Here is a 17,752-nt window from a genome sequence, read left to right as displayed (position 1 = left end):
CCCTCCACACACGTCGCGTGCGTGCCTAGATACACACGACACACCAATCCATACTGCACGGTGCCCACCTCTCTTCACAACTCGTCATTGTTGCGTGCAATGAGTGCCACGGTGCAAGTGACTTGGTGTAGTAGTGTGTTCTGCTCATCGCGGGGTGTTGGGAAACACAACCTTTCCAAGCTCTATGTGTGTTGTGGCAAAAAAGCGAGACGGTAATTGTGGCACGCTCATGCCCAAAGTCTAAGGCTACCGTGAACCGAACCAATAGCGGAAGAGGCATAAGGGTTAGCCTAATAAATTTATGTCTACATAACACGGAGGTAAAAGTGACAAATTAACTTTGGACATGTTTTTTGCCATATTGGCTGCAATTAAGTTAAAAACATAAATATTATCTGATTTTTATAGCTATGTTATGGTATAGAGTATAAACAATAAAATTAACTAATATAAAGCAAAAAGATGGCGTGTCAGATTTTGCTTTGATTTTTTGTGCGCACACACCCTAAGCTGTTAAAACGATGTATTGTTTTAAAAAAACTTATATAAAAGTTTATCACCATACTTTTTAGAGTATATTTTTAACTTCATAGTAATTATTTTCATAATATTTCGTCTTTCACCGACGAAAGAGCGCAGCCTTGTGGGCAGTGAAATGATGAGGGGAAGCAATCAAACAAGTGCTCCTGTTCCAGTTAAGGTTCAGGCTTTCAGATAAAGTTGGATCCAGGAATCCAATCACCATGCCTTGTTCTGCCCAATCAGACATACCGAATGCTGCATCGGAGTCCTTCCTTTACTGTTTTGACAAGAACAGAAAAGGAGTAATAGAGGTTGGAGAAAGTAGATTAATAGCTTTTGGGTCCAAAAGTGAAGGAACAAGGCTAGTGCCACTGTTCTGAAATCCATCTCACAAGTTTGGCAGGAAGCACGCTTTCCACAAAAGAAAGGGAAGGTTACAGCATCCCAGGACCAATAGCTCTATACATTGTGAAAGAAAGAGAAAACCAGATGCTAAAGGCAAAACACTAAATTTTACATACAATTATTGGGCAACAGAAAACCTAGAAGCACAGGAATATGCACAGAAAGGTAGAGTTCTACAAAATGCTATTCACTCAAGAAATATCCCATAAAACAGGGCGATGAAAGCAACTATTAGTATGAGAGAGATCAAGTAGTCAGCAATCCAGGCTCTATCACCTTACTTGCCGGGGCTTTGTCCCTCTGCTCCACATAGGCAGATGGGAACCAGCCAGCTTTTCCTTTGCATTCCCCTTCAGACCACCCATTGGGAGCCACCTGTGAAGACAGACAAGGAATGCTTAGTTGGCATTCTGGTCCCCTCTGGTCACCCTTGGAGAATTAAAAAAATAACAAGGGGACAATAATATGTTGATGCAGTCCTGCAGCGGTCACAGAACCATACTACCGCTGTGAATAATGTTCTTTACTTAAGAATTTTGGTCATAAGATATCCCATGGCATGAATCTCTCAACACTAGAAAAAAAAATATGTGTACCTGGCGGACCACAACATAATCTCCCACGGAAATAGTGAGCTCGCCATCAGCCTGAGCATCAAATGGATGGATTACCTGACCAATAAGCATGTCGTAAACTGTTCAGCTTGTATAATAACATGCTAATCTGTTTTACTGATTGTGTAACTGCTAACATTGTTGAAATTCTAATATTGGCATATACTGATTATCCTTTGCCTGTATATGTTTAGCATATATGTTTGCTTCTTTTTAATTACCCACAGGTAACTTCCTACCGACATTTGGGGTGGTAATACCAGGTTGTAAAGAGGAATAAATGTAAAGATTAAGGTCAAAGGTTACGTTGAAGAAACACCAGTATGTTCAAGTTGCACCTTTTGAATTTAAATTCACGTGATTCCAGACTACCATAGTTACCAACAGAAGCTCTCTCAAAAGTTAAATGTGATGTATATATTTTGCTCACGCTATCAAATATAGGTTCTACTATGGCCAAAAAAAATATAGGTTCTACTAACTTCTAAGGTGGCTGGAGAATCAGACTGCCTCAATGTGGACATAAAGTTCAGCCGAAGTACCATATTTATAAGAGGGCGCATCTATGATATTCATACAGAAAATAATTGGTGGAGCAGTTCCAGAGAAGAATCTATAGGGCCTGGAAAACCCTCCATCAGTATGTCTAAACATCTTATAAACAGATAGCACAGGTACAATGCCAGTATACAGCTAAGGTATAACATGTTATATTGCACTGCAATGAAATTTTGGACAGTGATGTTGTGAGCTGTTACAAAGGGCACACATACCTCTCCAACGTAATGCACTTCCTGACCATTCCTTGTAGGTTCACTAGTTTCAGTCGTTGTAGGTTCGCCAGTCTTAGTAAATATGTGATCTTCAGATGCACTACGTGAATGCTCATGTGTTGGGGGTGTTTTAGGCTCGGATGATGTCTCGTCGTAATGGTTTTCCGGCTCACTATTGTGTTTTGCATTGACCATCTGTGCAAATTAGAAGAATTAAACAGAGTGATATTCAGCAGAAACATACAGCTTTTTTCCAAATTTATGACATTTAAATTGCCTCAGTCTACAGTTGCAAGAAGATCTCTATTGTTAACAGTTATGCACCTCATCATGAAGTTTGTTCAGAATATCAGCAGCATTTTGATGATAGGCTCTCTCAGCATCGACCTGCACAAAAAAGGGGGGGGGGGGGATAAGGTAAATTGGGGATGCATATTTCTTTATGAAAGAAACATCCTACCATTGGATGGTTGATTTTGTTTGACCAAGACATACATATGTATATGTAGGTCCAGTATTGGAACGATTCTGGGAATCCAGGATCCAGGATGAGAAATTTATATGAGAACTTCAGTAACCACGTGATATAAACAGATAAGTTTGGTACAAAATTTCGATCCCCAACCGAGGCTTTAAACAATAGTTGGGAATATTTTGTTATGGATATGCTGAAACTTCCTGCATTGAGGATTAACATATTTGAAAAGATATGCTCTAACCAACAAAGAGACCCGCACATTGGGGTTGAGATAAAACAAAGGTAACATAATAACATGACCACAAACACAATTCTTCTCAGAAGAACAAAAAGGTTAGTGTGGCCTTGATTTTTTTTTTGGGGATAATGGATGCTTTATTGAACTCAGTCAACTACAAACTGAGTTCAACCCCGTCCTCTGCATAACTAAGATGCACAGAACCAAAACACACACACAAAAAGTCACTGAAAATTACAGGAGCGAAAGTAACAAAAAGTGTGACCCTGATGTTTACAGTTTTCTACCCTAATGTTGTACATGTATCTGTTACACCCTATTCTAAAGCAAAAGAAAATAACCATGCCATTGAGACAGATAGATTCAAGTTACCATGTACATGAAGTCTTAACCGTTGACAGAAGTAATTTTACAATGTAAGTAATACCTTTAAGAGACAATGAGGAGTATCATACCATTGCAAGGAGACGGTCAAAGGTAACCTGCTGTTGCTGGACCTCCACAGCCTCCATAGCTGCAGTTGCCTCTCTTCCTAGCGCTGATAATGTAGTTCGGAGCTCAGATAATTTTGATTCTGCATGTTGCAGTTTCACAGAATTATCTGCATTACCACTACTCTCCTTGGACTTCAGTTGCTTTCTCATCACATCAGCTATCTAATAAATTTACTTTTAGTATGTGGTTGTGGTGTTGTATCCAGAGAACAGGAAGTTTCATAGCAGACTATTACCTGAGATTCCATATCTTGTCTGATCCGTTGATAACGGTAAGTTAACAAGCGGGCATCTTCAAGAGGAGCACTCATTATCATTTCTCGAAGAGGCTCAAAAACCTGAAAGATTGGAGCCAAAACCGAACAGCTAAGGCACTCCACACAGCAATAAAAAAAATATTTTCTATAGCTCCATGCACTGCATAAACAAACTAGGCTACCTCAATCAACATAAATATCAGGCATAACCAAAGCTGAATATCTTTCTATTTCTGAAAAGTTTCCATATATATGTAAACAACTCTAATGGCATGTGGAGTAAAATCCACCACTTGTTTTTACACTGTTTTGTTACTTTCAAGGCAAAAGCCATTAATTTCAAGTAATTCAAGGGTCAAGGGTATGAAAAGAAAATACAGGGAAACCTAGAATAGTCAGGTTAAAAACATTAAAAAAGCCCTATGCAGAATTGAAATTTCTTACAACATAAAAGAAGCTAGTAGTGTTGGTAATCGTGAGTCTGCCGTCACACCACTACCTCTTGAGTTAGTGGTACATTTTGAGGATAAGTAGATATTTCATGCATGTGTTTTTCTAGATAATAAGTGCACCTTGGTTATAATGATGTTATTTAGGGATTGACGTGCGTTTGAAGATTATACATGTTTTTGCAAGGAATTATATAAAGCTTTCAGAGTTTAAAATCAGTGTCATGTTTATTTAAAATCTGTTGTAAGTTGCAATGCATTTGTTTTTGGCTGGTCCTGAAAACTTATGAAATAAGAGGAAAGTGAGGATGGAATATGGCAGTACCTGCTCTCCAAGAAATTTAAGAAGATTTGCCCGCTCTCTCTCCATTTGGTTATGGGAATTACCAAACTCAACCGAAGCCCTTGCAAGAACAAAACCAAAATTTTTATTGTCGTTTCCATATCTGCAACAGTCCTCAGCAAGCCTTTTCACTGCAGCAAGAAAGGTCGTTGCATGATTACAGAAAATTTCTAAAGAATGGATGATTGAACAAATATTCAATGGGAATAGTTTTACCAATCTCCATCTGTTTGGTGCTCACAGCAATGAAGCCCTCGACACCTCGTACAATACTTCGTTGAAAATGCTACATAATGAAAGAGATGCCCAATAACTTTTACATCATCAGCTAGACAAGTTTCTAAAATCACAGATAACAAACAGGGGTCAGGAGGAGCACATACTTTAGCAGCTCTTGTACTATTGTATAGCCTCTGAAGATTCTGGTGGCACTCAAGTTCTGCCTCATCAACAAGAGAAGGATCCTGATTATACCGTGCACTGAACTGTTTTCGAACAGCCTGTAATCACAAACAATCTGTTCTTAACGACCAAACAAACATAGGATTACTGGGTATGGTCACCGTGTACATTCTACTGGAATTAAGTGAAATTAGTATCAAGCTTCGGAATAAATCATCTGATAGACAGAAATGCGCAACAAATGAGCAGGGCTAGACGAGTCACCAGACTGCCAGCAGCTGATACAGAGGACACAAAATTCAGCTCCTTCCACCAACTGCTGGCCTGCTGTTATTTCCATCAAAATACGCTCCACTACCTATCCTGAATTCCTGATTCCTACCCCTAGATATGAGGAATTAACTGCGGGGAGCAAGCAAAAGCACCAACAAACCGACCATGTAGCTCCACGCATGCTCAAATTCCGACTCGTCGCCGGGCAACCAGTCACGCGGTGGTCGGCCGGGGGGAGGAGCCACTCGAATTGAGCAAAGGAACCCTTACCTGCTGCTGCTTGGCCACGTGCTCCCGGAGCTTGCTCGCCTGCTTCCTGAGCGTCTCCATCCGCTCCGCGCCGCGCCGCGCCGATCGAGCGAACCAACGCGGGCGAGGATTGGATTGGATTGGATTGGGGAAAGTAGCAGTAGCGTGCTCCCAGGCTAAAAGGCAGGGTTAGCACACTATCAGGCAACCGACTCTCTGCCGCGAGTCCGCAACCACGAGCCAACGAGAAGCAGCCAGAGAGCGGCGGCGGCGGTGGGCGGTGGCTGCTGTCACAGGAGGCGACGGAATCGAGCCCCGTCTCGCGCTCGCTCGAACCGATGCCTCGACGCGACGTGGGAACAGTGGAGCACGCACTGCTACGCAGCACAGCCGCGCCGGTATAGTATACTGCCTCCCCGACTTTATTCTGCGTCCTCCGAGTTTTGTTCGGTTGCGGTGGTGGTGGTGGTGCGGTTGGTGCAGAGGATGGCCTGGCCCCGATTCGCTGCCGCTGCCGCTGCCGTTGCCGCGCGGGTGGCGGTAACTGGTTGAAGATGCGGCTCGCGTCGGCGCACACCGGCGGACGGGCGGTGCTGTGCAGGCTGTGCTGTGCTGTGCTGTGCTTGGGCGGCTGGATTGACAGGAAACTCGGTTTACGGGCTGCAGCAAACGGGAACGTGACAAGCTGACAGGGGACGCCAGATGGAAAACGTAGCGACGGATGGGGTGGTGACCCGGTGGGGATGGATCAACACGGCGGACGCGGGGGTCGAAGTTAGCGTGGTGCCGCGGTGGTGGTGGTGCGGGTGCGTAGGAGCGAATTATAACCGAAAGGGCCGGAGAGGTGGAGTTGGTGGCGTCGAGAGACTGCGACCGTAGGCCACGGAGACGGCAGTCCTAACTACTCTCTCTCTCTTTTTTTTTTTCGTTTTTTTTGCCGGGTGGCCAAAATGGCTAACCTAAGGGGCTGTTTGGTTGATTACCACAACTTACCTAAGTTTACCGTATCTCAAGTTAGCCAGATTTGATCAAGTTAGGTGTGTGTTTGGTTTGTGCCACACTTATGACAAGATTCCATTTTCAATATATATGGCCCACATGTCAATGACACAGAAAAGTGTGGCACACTTATCACATGCTAGCTAAAGTGTGGCTCTATTTTTGTTAGCCAAACCTTAAGCAAGTTAGCTAAAATATTATGGCAACCTTAGACAAATTAAGTATACCATCCAAACAGCCCCTTACAAACTGACAGGAAGCTGTCGTGGCTAGGGTGTCGCAAGGCTAATACCCTAGGACACAAACAAATTAAACATAAGTCATCCTTTACCCTCCCTGAAAATTTCGACTTTCATTCAAATTATAACCTCAACTCTTATGTCATTAAAGATAAAGATCTGCGCTACCGTGGATGATCGATAGTTGAAAATCCTCGCGTTGCTCCTTCCAGACTAGCTAAGTGGTTATCAGGCATAGCGTGTCCAAAGGTGCCCGTATCTCGTCCAAAACATGCCTCTGGCTCACATCCACTGTTCAGCTAGCTCCTCTGAGTCCCTGTACGGTCTAGTGAAGTCAACGTCGATCCAAACTCTTAGGCTCACCCATATTGTTTGAGTGAAGTTGGAGCGTATGTGTCAGTATGTTTCCTGTACTCGGTTACAGAGTAGGCAAGTTCGTTGATTTGGTCACCCCCTCTTGTGCAAATTGTTTGTTGTTAAGCATCTCTCCTTGACAGCCAACCACATGAAAAGTTTGACCCTTGAAGGGGCCTTGGCATGTGCCACTATGGTCCCCCCGATGGAATTCTTCCTGGCTAAATAAAAGGATTTGTAAGCTAAGGACACTGAAAATTCACCTGTTTGTTGTGAGCTTCCACCATTTGGTATCATGTGCATTGTCTGACAAATACAACCCTTAAACTACCTCCCAAAGTTGAAAGAACCGTGACAAGACCAACGTCGAGAGGGAGCCCCTAAAGTGTCTGATCCAGGTGTGATTGTGCAATCCTTGCTTCGTTGTCAGGTGTTTCTCGCCTGCGAAAGAGTAGAGTTCCGACCACTTCATCTTGAGTGAAATTTCTATTAGCCATGGGTCTTCCCAGAAATCGGTTAAGACACCATCGTCGACTTAGATATACATCAATGAATGAGCCATGTCGTCGAGATTGGTCTCGCTGGGTTGGCTAACTTGTGTCCAAGGGCGGTCTTGTTGTTTGGTCTTTTGCGCTAGCCACCGTAGACGCAACACCATGCCGAAATTTTGTAACTCCTTGATCCCTAGCCCTCCCAATTCCTTCGGTAGGCAGACCTCTTTCCAGGGCACCATGCAATGTCCTCCGTTCACCTTCTCCTGCCTTTTCCATAAAGTTTCTCTGCATTTTCGTTCTATTTCTGGGATCGCCCACTTGGGCAATGGCAATACCGATTGAAAATGCCACGGTAGTGCCGTTAGGACTGACTTTTCCAGTTGGAGTCTTCTATCTGGGAAAGAAGGGCGAGCTTCCAACATGCAGCCTTTTTTGGGAATAGCATAGGTTGGACCTCTTGCCGCATCGGCTTCCTTATGGAGAGAGGCATTCCAAGGTAGGTGATCGAAAGTTTCTACACTCTACACCCTAGACTTTCAGACATTTGGATAGTCTCTGTATCTAAGCATTGAATCGGTGTGATGGCGCTCTTCGCTAGGTTTGCCTGCAGTCCTGAAGCTTGGCCGAACACTGATATGATTGAGTGGGCCGCTGTTGCCTCTGCCACCGTTGGCCAAAAGAAGCATATGGTGTCGTCTACATAAAGGGAGATGTTTGGGATGCGTTTCCACCTCGAGGTCAGCTACAGTAACCCTCCAGTCTCAGCTGCCTCAAACATGGCTCGGAGACTGAAGTACATCCAATGCAATGACAAATAATAGCGCAATAGGAGTCGCCCTGCTGCAAACCTCGCACCGGTTTGAACCCACCTGACCATTCACGAAGACAAACGTCTCTGGCTGGATAGCAACGCAGTGATCCAACGTCGCTATCTCATGCCAAAGCCCCAATGGCGTAGGAGATCAAGCAGAAAGACCCAGAAGACATTGTCGAAGGCCTTCGAAATATCCAGCTTTAGTAACACCGTTGGTCAAGGGCATTCAATTTTCCGCCACCGCTACAGTATCATAGTTTAACTTTTTACCACTCGATATGTCTATGACATGTGGGACCATATATCGATTAATTGCTAAATCTAAGGATGGCAAATACTCCCTCTGTCCCAAAAAAATCAACTCTCCGGTTTCTGTGTCCAATGTTTGACCATCCGTCTTATTTGAAAAATTTTCAAGAAATAAGAAAAAAATTATTCACACGTAAAGTACTATTCATGAAAAAAATATCAATCGCAAAATTTTTTAATAAGACGAGGAGTCAAAAATTATAGGTAAAAGTGAAAAATTAGTTTATTTTGGGACGGAGGGAGTAGTTAAATATCCCATTGGCCCGCGCTGACACTGCAATTGTTTAGTCAGCCCCTGATGAATCTGTAGTTCTCGTGCAAAGAGCGTCCTATGACGAGGGGCCGTTTAGCTTGAAAAAAATTTCGGGAGAAGCGTTACGTTAAATGTTTGACCGAATGTCAGAAGGGAGTTAAATGTTTGACCGAATGTCGGAAGGGGTTTTTGGATACGAATAAAAAGCAATTTCACGGCTAGGCTAGAAACCGTGAGACGAATTTTTTGAGCTAATTAATCCGTCATTAGCATATATTGGTTACTGTATCACTTATGGCTAATCATATACTAATTAGGCTCAAAAGATTCGTCTTAAGATTTCTTTCGTAACTGTGTAATTAGTATTTTAGTTTATCTATGTTTAATGCTTTATTTAGAAGTTTAAAGATTTGATGTAATGTTTTTGGAAAAAAAATTGGAAATAAAAGGCCTGAATGTTGTCCGCGAGGATGCCATAGTTCTGACATCCTGTTGGCTAGTCTAACTGCTTTCTGGTTGAACCGTTGAAGGCTTGAGCTTGATGGAAATCCCCGTGCGGTCGTCCCGCTCCTGCTAACATCGCCGCGGTTTTTGGCTTTTCTAATCCATTCTCGTGCCATTCTTTTCTTTTACGAAGACCGTAAAATTCTACGTATATATGTCTCATGTGCATAATTGAATATCGTTAGATGTAACAAACACCCGTTAAAACTCGAGCATCATATGACCACCAAAATGTACACCAGTGTAATGCTGAATTACATCCGTGTTTAAGGTGGTGTTTGGGACAAGAGACTTATTTTTAGTCCCTTATCCCATTGACGCTTATTATAAATAGTAAACGTAGACTATTAATAAAACTTATCCATAATCTTGGACTAATTCGCGAGACGAATCTATTAAGCCTAATTAATCTATAATTAGCTTATGTAATGCTACAGTAAATATGCTTTAATTATGGATTAACTAGGCTTAAAAATTCGTCTCGCGGATTACCACTTATTTATGAAATTAGTTTTTTTATTAGTCTATATTTAATACTTCAAATTAGTGTCCAAACATTCAATGTGACATGGGGCTAATAAGTTTAGCTCATCTAAACAACCCCTAAACTTCTCTACTGCCTACTGCTGACCATAATGGAGACACGGTACTTCCTCCGTCCCATAATAACAACCTTATTTTTTTTACCGTGCCAACGTTTGACCATTCATCTTATTTGAAATTTTTTTGCGATTAATATTTTTATTATTACTAGATGATAAAATATGAATAGTACTTTATACGTGACTAATTTTTTAAAGTTTTTTACATATTTTTAAAATAAGACGAATGTCAAATATTAGACACGGAAAAATGAAAAAAACGCTTATTATGAGATGGGGTAGTATTTTAGGCCTGCAGCCTACTGCGACTTGCGAACTCCGACTTGCGGTCTCGTCATCTGGTTTGTAAAAATATTTGAGATCCTCATGCCATCTCAATTGAATGTTTTCCGAGACAACACATGAATACCGAAGGTGTCCATAGCAAATTTGCAATCGACAGTACACCTATATTACTTCGATACTTCCTTTCGGTGATTAGTTGGGATTTAATCCGAAGAGAAATTATCCTGGAGAAGATTGGGTGAATCCCTTCTATGTCACTCAATCTCTATGGGGTTGAATCCCTAATTTTCCATAATCGTTTTCATAAAAAAACATCCGTTTGGTTCGTTCCATTTGGATAGGGATTTATAAAAAGTAACAGGTACGTTGAGATTTTACATATTATAAGATGACGGGTTTTTTTCACACCATAATAAAAAATCGAATGGATCAGGATAGAACTCAGATTAGGCTTAACCTAACCACGATTTTTCTATGGCCTAATCTCATTCAATCCCTCCTCAACCGAACAAGTTCATATTGTTAGGCTAGGAGCTAGGGGCGGTGTTTTTTCTCCGTCCCTCACGCTGAACGCGTATGGAGTACGCTGGTACGCAGGCGTGGGGAAGCTGGTTGAATCTAGGATCGAGACGGCGATGGTAGTCAGGGATTGTGGGTCGCCACGTCGTGGTGCGCTGTGCAATGTGGTCAGAGAGTGGGCGCGTGGAGACGACGTGGCAGCGGATCTGTGCTGGTACATGCAAGGTACGAGGTTATGCAGGATTATCAATTGATGGTGCAATTATTCAGCTATAGAAAGTATTATATAAATAATAATAAATCTAGATATAAATTATATATATTCATTAACCGATAAATTAAAGATAAATTAAGATGAAATGTAATATTTATTAAATAACCATTCTTTTCAGTTTAAGATGATGATTTTTTAAAAAAAATCCAAATTTTGAGAATGAGAATAACATATACATAAAAACGAGTGCGCAGAGACCGGATAATGAGAGGAGGAGCTTTCTTGATTAATACTCCATTTGGCTGCCGCTTCTCAGTTTATGACAGGTAAACCTTCGTTAATTCATCAGCAAAGAAGCTAACCAAAAGTGTCGAGTGATATTCTTTTCTGTGTGTGTTTTAAATGCTCAATTGAATTCGAAAGATAAGTACATGTATATATATGGCGCATCTCCAGCTATAAACTCCTAAAATTTATGGATCGGAGGATAGCCAATAAATTTTGGACTGAAAAACATCACCATCACCATCTCTAATAGGTGCCAAAAATATAGTCCCAAAAATTTAAATATACCAACTAATCATTATGCCTTTTTGCAACTTAACATAGGTTACTCATCCACGCAAATTTATGTCATTTGCCATTTCCATTACATCTGGAAAATTGATTCTGACAAGCAACGAAACAATGACGGCAGTGAAAAAAATTAGGGGCAGTGAAAAAAATTGGCGCCAAACGTCAGATTGGGAACCAAAATTTAGGTAAAAAAGAGCTAATGCTTAGAGATGCTAAAAGCTTGGGAGTATTTTTGACAGCTGTTGGAGTGTATTTTTACCCTTCAATTTCAAAATTTAATTTTTAAAAATCATATTCCTGTTAAAGATGCTCTTATATTGCACCACAGCTCAATCAGATTAAGCACAGAACTTACTAACTAGGATCATATATCAACAGACCACTCATCGCGAAAGATCGGTACAGACACTGGTGAACGGAGCACGGAGCAACAACTGAGCTCACCAGCAGAACCCACACAGTGACTCAAACAGCCCATGAGTTTTTCACACAAGCGTACACGACACGACGCGATACACATCGTAGACGGTATAGACAACGAAACACACGCTGGACTCAGCCGGACCCGATTTTTATTGCTCCTTCAGAACAGACAAAGCAGGCAAAAGCAAAACCCCACCGTGCTCCTCACCGATCGCACACGAGCTGATGATGGCATCTAGCCGGAGATCTGGATGGATTTGACGTCGGGCTTCTTGGCCTCCTCCTTGGGCACGGTGACGGTGAGCACGCCGTTCTCCATGAACGCCTTGATCTGCTCGGGTTTGGCGTTGTCGGGGAGGCGGAATCTGCGGAGGAACCTGCCGCTGCTGCGCTCGACGCGGTGCCACGTGTCCGTCTTCTCCTCCTGCTCCTTGTTGCGCTCGCCGCTGATCTGGAGTATGTTGCCGTCCTCGACCTCCACCTTGACCTCCTCCTTCTTCAGCCCCGGCACGTCCGCCTTGAACACGTGCGCCTCGGGCGTCTCCTTCCAGTCGATCCGCGCACCGGCGAAGACCGCCGTCTCGGAGGAGAGGCCGCGGGGGAAGGACGGGAAGAGGCTGCCGCCGCTGCTGCTGCCGCTGCCGGAGCCGAAGGGGAAGCCGTCGAAGGGGTCCCAGAGGTCGAGCGAGAAGGGGTCGAACACGTTGCTGCGGCGGATCAGCGACATCGTCGGTTGGATGTGGCGCTACTCACTGCAGACTGCTGTGTAGTTTCGCGAATTGGGGGCGAAGTGGAAGCTTTGGGTTTCGACCAGTCGCTGCCTTTTTCTCTTGCTTGGGTGGGTCTCTGTCCGATGAGCCAATTGCGTTTTTATATGCGGCGGGGAATGATAAGGATGGAGAGGAAAGCAGCTTCTCGAGAATTCTCTTGCGTTCTGGAGACTCTAAAACGCTCGACCTAGTTCTGGGCCAGAATACTGTAGAACAAACTAGAGATGTCCAGCATCTTCCAGTCCAAATTGCAGTGCTTCAGGGACATGGATTGGGCTTCTAGTCAAACTTACATAGATGGGCTCGGTCCATCATGAAACTGGCCCACACTGAAATATCCAACGCACGCACGGGTCGAGGACTCGAGAGGTTCTCCACTTCTCCTACCACGCTGTGCGTGTTTTCGAGTTCGGCAATGTCCACGGCCTAGCGAATAGCGATCCCGGGGAGCTCGAGTCGACGAGCAGGAGAGGAGGGGCAGAGTCGCGGGTGGCGAGAGGAGGAGCAGCAGCGGAGCCGCCATGTCGGTGCAAGAGTACCTGGAGAAGCACCTGCTCTCGCGCAAGATCGAGGAGGCCGTGAACGCGGCGGTCCGCGCGAAGGCCCCCGACCCGGTGCTCTCCATTTCCAACCACATGCGCCGGGCGGCGCCGGCCGTGATCACGAGCGTCCGTGCGCGCCAGATCCTCGACGGCCGCGGGGAGACCGCCGTGGAGGTCAGCCTGCACACCAATAAGGCCGTGCACCGCGCCTCCGCGGCCTCCGCGGACGCCCCCGAGGGCACCGCCTCCGAGGCCGCAAGGGACGCCGAGAAGCGGAAGCTGCTCGCCAGGGCAGTCGCCGACGCGGTGCGGGTGATCAACGACAAGGTGTCAGAGGCTCTTGTGGGGATGGATCCGCAGCAACAATCGCAGATCGACCAGGCCATCATGGACTTGGACAAGGCGCATCACAAGGTACATCACAAAAACCCCAACCTATATCTTTTTTTATTATATGGAATGGAATTAACCTAATCCGAGTACATTGCTAAGCTCTATTTTTTAAGAGTTATAGATAAGTGTTGGGCTTTACCACAAATGGTCGATCGATCTGTATAATCGGCCACAGGACAGTTCTTGATACTGGTGAAACTAATTTATATACTGTTTTCTATAATAATTTTTAATGGTTACTTGTTTACTACTATCTCAATTTAGTGTTAAGCTTATATTTGTAGCTGCCAGCTCTGTATTTATCCTGCTTACATAGTAACTACTGTGACTGTATCATATAGGCTGAGATTGGAGTGAATGCTATGTTGGCTGTATCAATTGCAGCTTGTAAAGCCGGTGCTGCTGAAAAAGAGGTAATAGTTCTGTAAAAACACCACGGTTTTGGGTAAGAAACGAGAGTTGGATATGGCAATGCATTGTTATAGTTGATTGCTCATTCTGTGCAGGTTCCATTGTACAAGCATATAGCAGAACTTGTTGGAAAAAGCGCTACAACACTTCCTGTTCCTGTGATTACAGTTATTAATGGAGGAACACATGCTGGAAATAGTCTTCCTATTCAAGTATTCTCGCTAAACCTGAAGAATTACCTTTCTTAACCAACATTGCATTGCAAATAGCTCAATCACTCTCTTTCTGCCGATTCCATTAAGAAATCTGCAAACTTTACTTTAAACTTGTTATTCCTGTTGTTTCTTCCATTGAAAGTTCCTTTTCCCCTGGGAACATGTTAAGACGATCCATGTACATCAGCATCTCACTATGTTGTCATATGTTTTTGCGATACTTAAGTAAAGTTGGTTCTCTGTAGGAAATTATGATCCTTCCCGTTGGTGCCAAAAACTTTGAAGAAGCAATGCAGATGGGTTCCGAGACATATCATCATCTGAAGGTACTGTCATAGATTACTATAACTTGCATACTGTACCTAACTTCCCCATGCCATGAATTTCTCCTCCACTCCAATTTTTTGACCAGCTTATTATCTAAATGGTTTAAGATTCTGTTCACAAAACTTAGCTGGCATGTATTCTGCCTTTTGATGCCCCTTTCAACTTTCTGAACTTGGTTAGTGTTAATTTGTTTGGTTGGTCTTAAGACAAATGCATTACTTCAGATGTTCCAAAAAAATGTTCTTATAGTGGACAGAGAAGTTTACTATTTAACACAATTTCTTACCAATTGATTTGTTAGGATATCATCTTGGAGAAATATGGCTCAAACAGCTGCAACATAGGTGATGATGGTGGATTTGCTCCAAATATTTCCAGGCAAGTAAGGAATCATTTTTACCTTTTCGTAGCATGCCTTGAGCTCTTGTTTCCTTTTGGTCACCTGCATATTGATATCAATTTCCCTTATCTTTGGGTCAATTTTCAGCATATCTGAAGGCTTGGATCTTGTCATTGAGGCAATAAATAGAGCTGGATATAATGGAAGGATCAAGCTAGCAATTGATGTTGCCGCAACTGATTTTTGCATAGGTAAGGTTAGGAGTGATATTTCTTGGGTATTGGTTATATTAATGTTAACATGTAGTTCTCAGGATCAAATAGAAAATATTTTTGGGTATCAGAGTGATAGAATGTAATCTATCTTATCTATCATGCATTGAAAAAATAGTTCCTTGTTATTTCCGTGACACACGATAACTCATTTTTCATGATTCCGATGTTTTCAGCTTATGCACCTATTGTATTCCTGCTCATTCTTCTTGTGTCATCTCTTGATTTTGCTATTGTCATGACCACCTATTATTTATTCAGTATTGCTGAGCAGCCACCAACCTAAGTGGCTTATGATTAACCATACAACTTTGAACCATAGCAGGGACCTTAAACTGCAACTAGAATGTCTTGTACGCGATGTTTAGGTTGTTTTCATATATGAATGACCTGAATTTCTGGCTTATGATTAACCATACAACTTTGAACCATAGCAGGGACCTTAAACTGCAACTAGAATGTCTTGTACGCTATGTTTAGGTTGTTTTCATATATGAATGACCTGAATTTCTGGCTATATTCATGCATTTCGTGCAGGAAAGAAGTATGATCTGGAGTTCAAGTTTGCAGAGAAATCAGGGCAGGGCTTCAAAACTGCAGATGATTTGATTGAGATTTATAGCCAGCTTTGTTCAGGTATCACATATCTGTGTTGACAACTTTTTATTACATCTCATTTCATTCACGAGGCTTATATTTCATCCTTTTTTTTAATTATGCACTAGAGTACCCACTTGTCTCAATTGAACAGCCTTTTGACAAAGATGACTGGGAGCATTCGAAAAAATTTACCACCCTAGAGCTATGCCAGGTGGACAGTGTGTTCTTTTGAACTTCTATTATCTAGTCTGCTCAGTATATCATGACATAACATTTGTTCAGGTTGTAGGAGATGACTTATTGATGTCAGATCCCGAACGCATTAAGCGGGCTGTAAATGAGTATACTTGCAATGCTCTTGTTCTCAAGGTGAATTATGAGTTCTTATATTTTTAGTACACCAAAACTGATTAGAAGTTACTTTGTGCAACATCTTACTCGTATTATTGGAACAATCCAAGATTAATACATCCTGCAAAAACCTGGAAATATTAGTAATTGCTGTCATCATTGTGCCAGGACACTCAGTGCTCCCTTTGAATCTTTATTTAAGGGACACTCCTGCTCCAGTGCTGATATAATTTAAGCTTTGTGTCATATGAGTCCTTTTCTAAGGCATTTACAAACAATGCAGTGAAAGACAATCATCAATAGGCGCATACAAGTAGTCAATTCATTCCATTTTGGCATTTGGCATCTAGTGCTTGAATATGCATTTACAGAAATTACTACGATAATAATTCAAGATTTATTACTTAAATTCTCTGGAGGAATTTACTTCTGAACTTCTAGCATGCTGTAGACATGTAGACGAGCAAGCAATAGTTGCTGAAAATGAAGTGTGAAGTATTTATTTCTGGAATCTTCCTTGATCACATGATTTCTCTGTGTGTGTGTATGATGTGCAGGCTAATCAAGTTGGCACTGTAACGGAAGCCATGGAGGTTGTAAGACAGGCAAAGGATGCTCATTGGGGTGTGATGGTGTCACATAGGTCTGGGGACACTGACGATTCCTTCATTGCTGACCTGGCCGTTGGTGCTGCAGCTGGACAAATCAAAGCTGGTGCCCCTTGCCGTGGAGAATGTCTCAGTAAATACAATCAGGTATTTTGTTGAATCCTTTGTTTTGTACGTCAGGATTTGCACATCGGCATCTGGTCTAGAAATTGCTCGAGTCCATCAGCATTTACACATCGGCATCTGGTCTAGAAATTGCTGAAGTCATAGTAGAGTTTCTATGAGCATCGTAAATAGTATTTTGCTGTCTATTGAATGGTTTCTGGTAACCGTGCACGTCCTCTTTGCAGCTGCTTAGAATAGAGGAAGAACTTGGAAGTGACGGTGTTTATGCAGGGGAGAATTGGAGAACCGCCGCAAGCACAAGCTGACTTGTAGCGTAGGGTACATGAGGCGCAGGTTCCATTTTGATCTGCCTTCATACGTTGAGCTTTCCACAGTTGGTTTGCTCAACAGTGTTTTGTTCTGGTTCAGCAACAAGTTGCAGGTCGGCCAAAGAAATTGGTGGAACACTTTCTTGTACTATTGGGCACCACATTGTTGTCTTGGGTGTAGTGGATGAACTTGTCGAGCGTTTTCCTATCTTGTGATGTTTAACTGCGATTTTATTTCTTTGTGGTAAGTATGGATGAGAGTAAATGAATTCAGAAAGAGATTATAAGAAATAGAGATTTTCCTCTTCATTAATTTATCGCATAACTTTCTGTAAATCTAGCGTTTTTTATAGTACAAGGTGAACACAATCAAACACACAAAGCCCTCAAGTCACTATCATTGCAAA

General features: G+C 42.7%; 3 protein-coding genes across 3 annotated transcripts; 1 reads left to right on the top strand and 2 right to left on the bottom strand.

The window, feature by feature from the left end:
- Positions 1 to 950: 950 nt before the first annotated feature.
- Positions 951 to 5,935, bottom strand: LOC102703470 (SH3 domain-containing protein 2-like). Its single transcript, XM_006649748.3, has 10 exons — positions 5,519 to 5,935; positions 4,957 to 5,073; positions 4,790 to 4,859; positions 4,556 to 4,704; positions 3,761 to 3,862; positions 3,486 to 3,686; positions 2,639 to 2,701; positions 2,315 to 2,509; positions 1,524 to 1,598; positions 951 to 1,302 (listed from the first exon to the last, which is right to left on the bottom strand). Exons 1-10 carry the CDS (start codon positions 5,576 to 5,578, stop codon positions 1,174 to 1,176), a joined length of 1,161 nt encoding a protein of 386 aa, XP_006649811.1. The 5' UTR covers positions 5,579 to 5,935; the 3' UTR covers positions 951 to 1,173.
- Positions 5,936 to 12,010: 6,075 nt separating this feature from the next.
- LOC102703016 (17.9 kDa class I heat shock protein) lies at positions 12,011 to 13,025 on the bottom strand. The gene has a single exon (XM_040521727.1). The coding sequence runs from the start codon at positions 12,807 to 12,809 to the stop codon at positions 12,318 to 12,320; it is 492 nt and encodes a 163-aa protein (XP_040377661.1). The 5' UTR covers positions 12,810 to 13,025; the 3' UTR covers positions 12,011 to 12,317.
- Positions 13,026 to 13,233: 208 nt separating this feature from the next.
- Positions 13,234 to 17,726, top strand: LOC102702734 (cytosolic enolase 3). Its single transcript, XM_006649745.3, has 11 exons — positions 13,234 to 13,808; positions 14,129 to 14,200; positions 14,294 to 14,410; positions 14,659 to 14,739; positions 15,042 to 15,118; positions 15,228 to 15,331; positions 15,890 to 15,988; positions 16,078 to 16,163; positions 16,235 to 16,321; positions 16,861 to 17,058; positions 17,262 to 17,726. Exons 1-11 carry the CDS (start codon positions 13,374 to 13,376, stop codon positions 17,340 to 17,342), a joined length of 1,437 nt encoding a protein of 478 aa, XP_006649808.1. The 5' UTR covers positions 13,234 to 13,373; the 3' UTR covers positions 17,343 to 17,726.
- The last annotated feature ends 26 nt before the right edge of the window (positions 17,727 to 17,752 follow it).

Source organism: Oryza brachyantha, chromosome 3, assembly GCF_000231095.2.
Source record: "Oryza brachyantha chromosome 3, ObraRS2, whole genome shotgun sequence".
Taxonomy (NCBI): Eukaryota; Viridiplantae; Streptophyta; class Magnoliopsida; order Poales; family Poaceae; genus Oryza; species Oryza brachyantha.
This window is presented reverse-complemented; position numbering and strand designations above follow the sequence as displayed.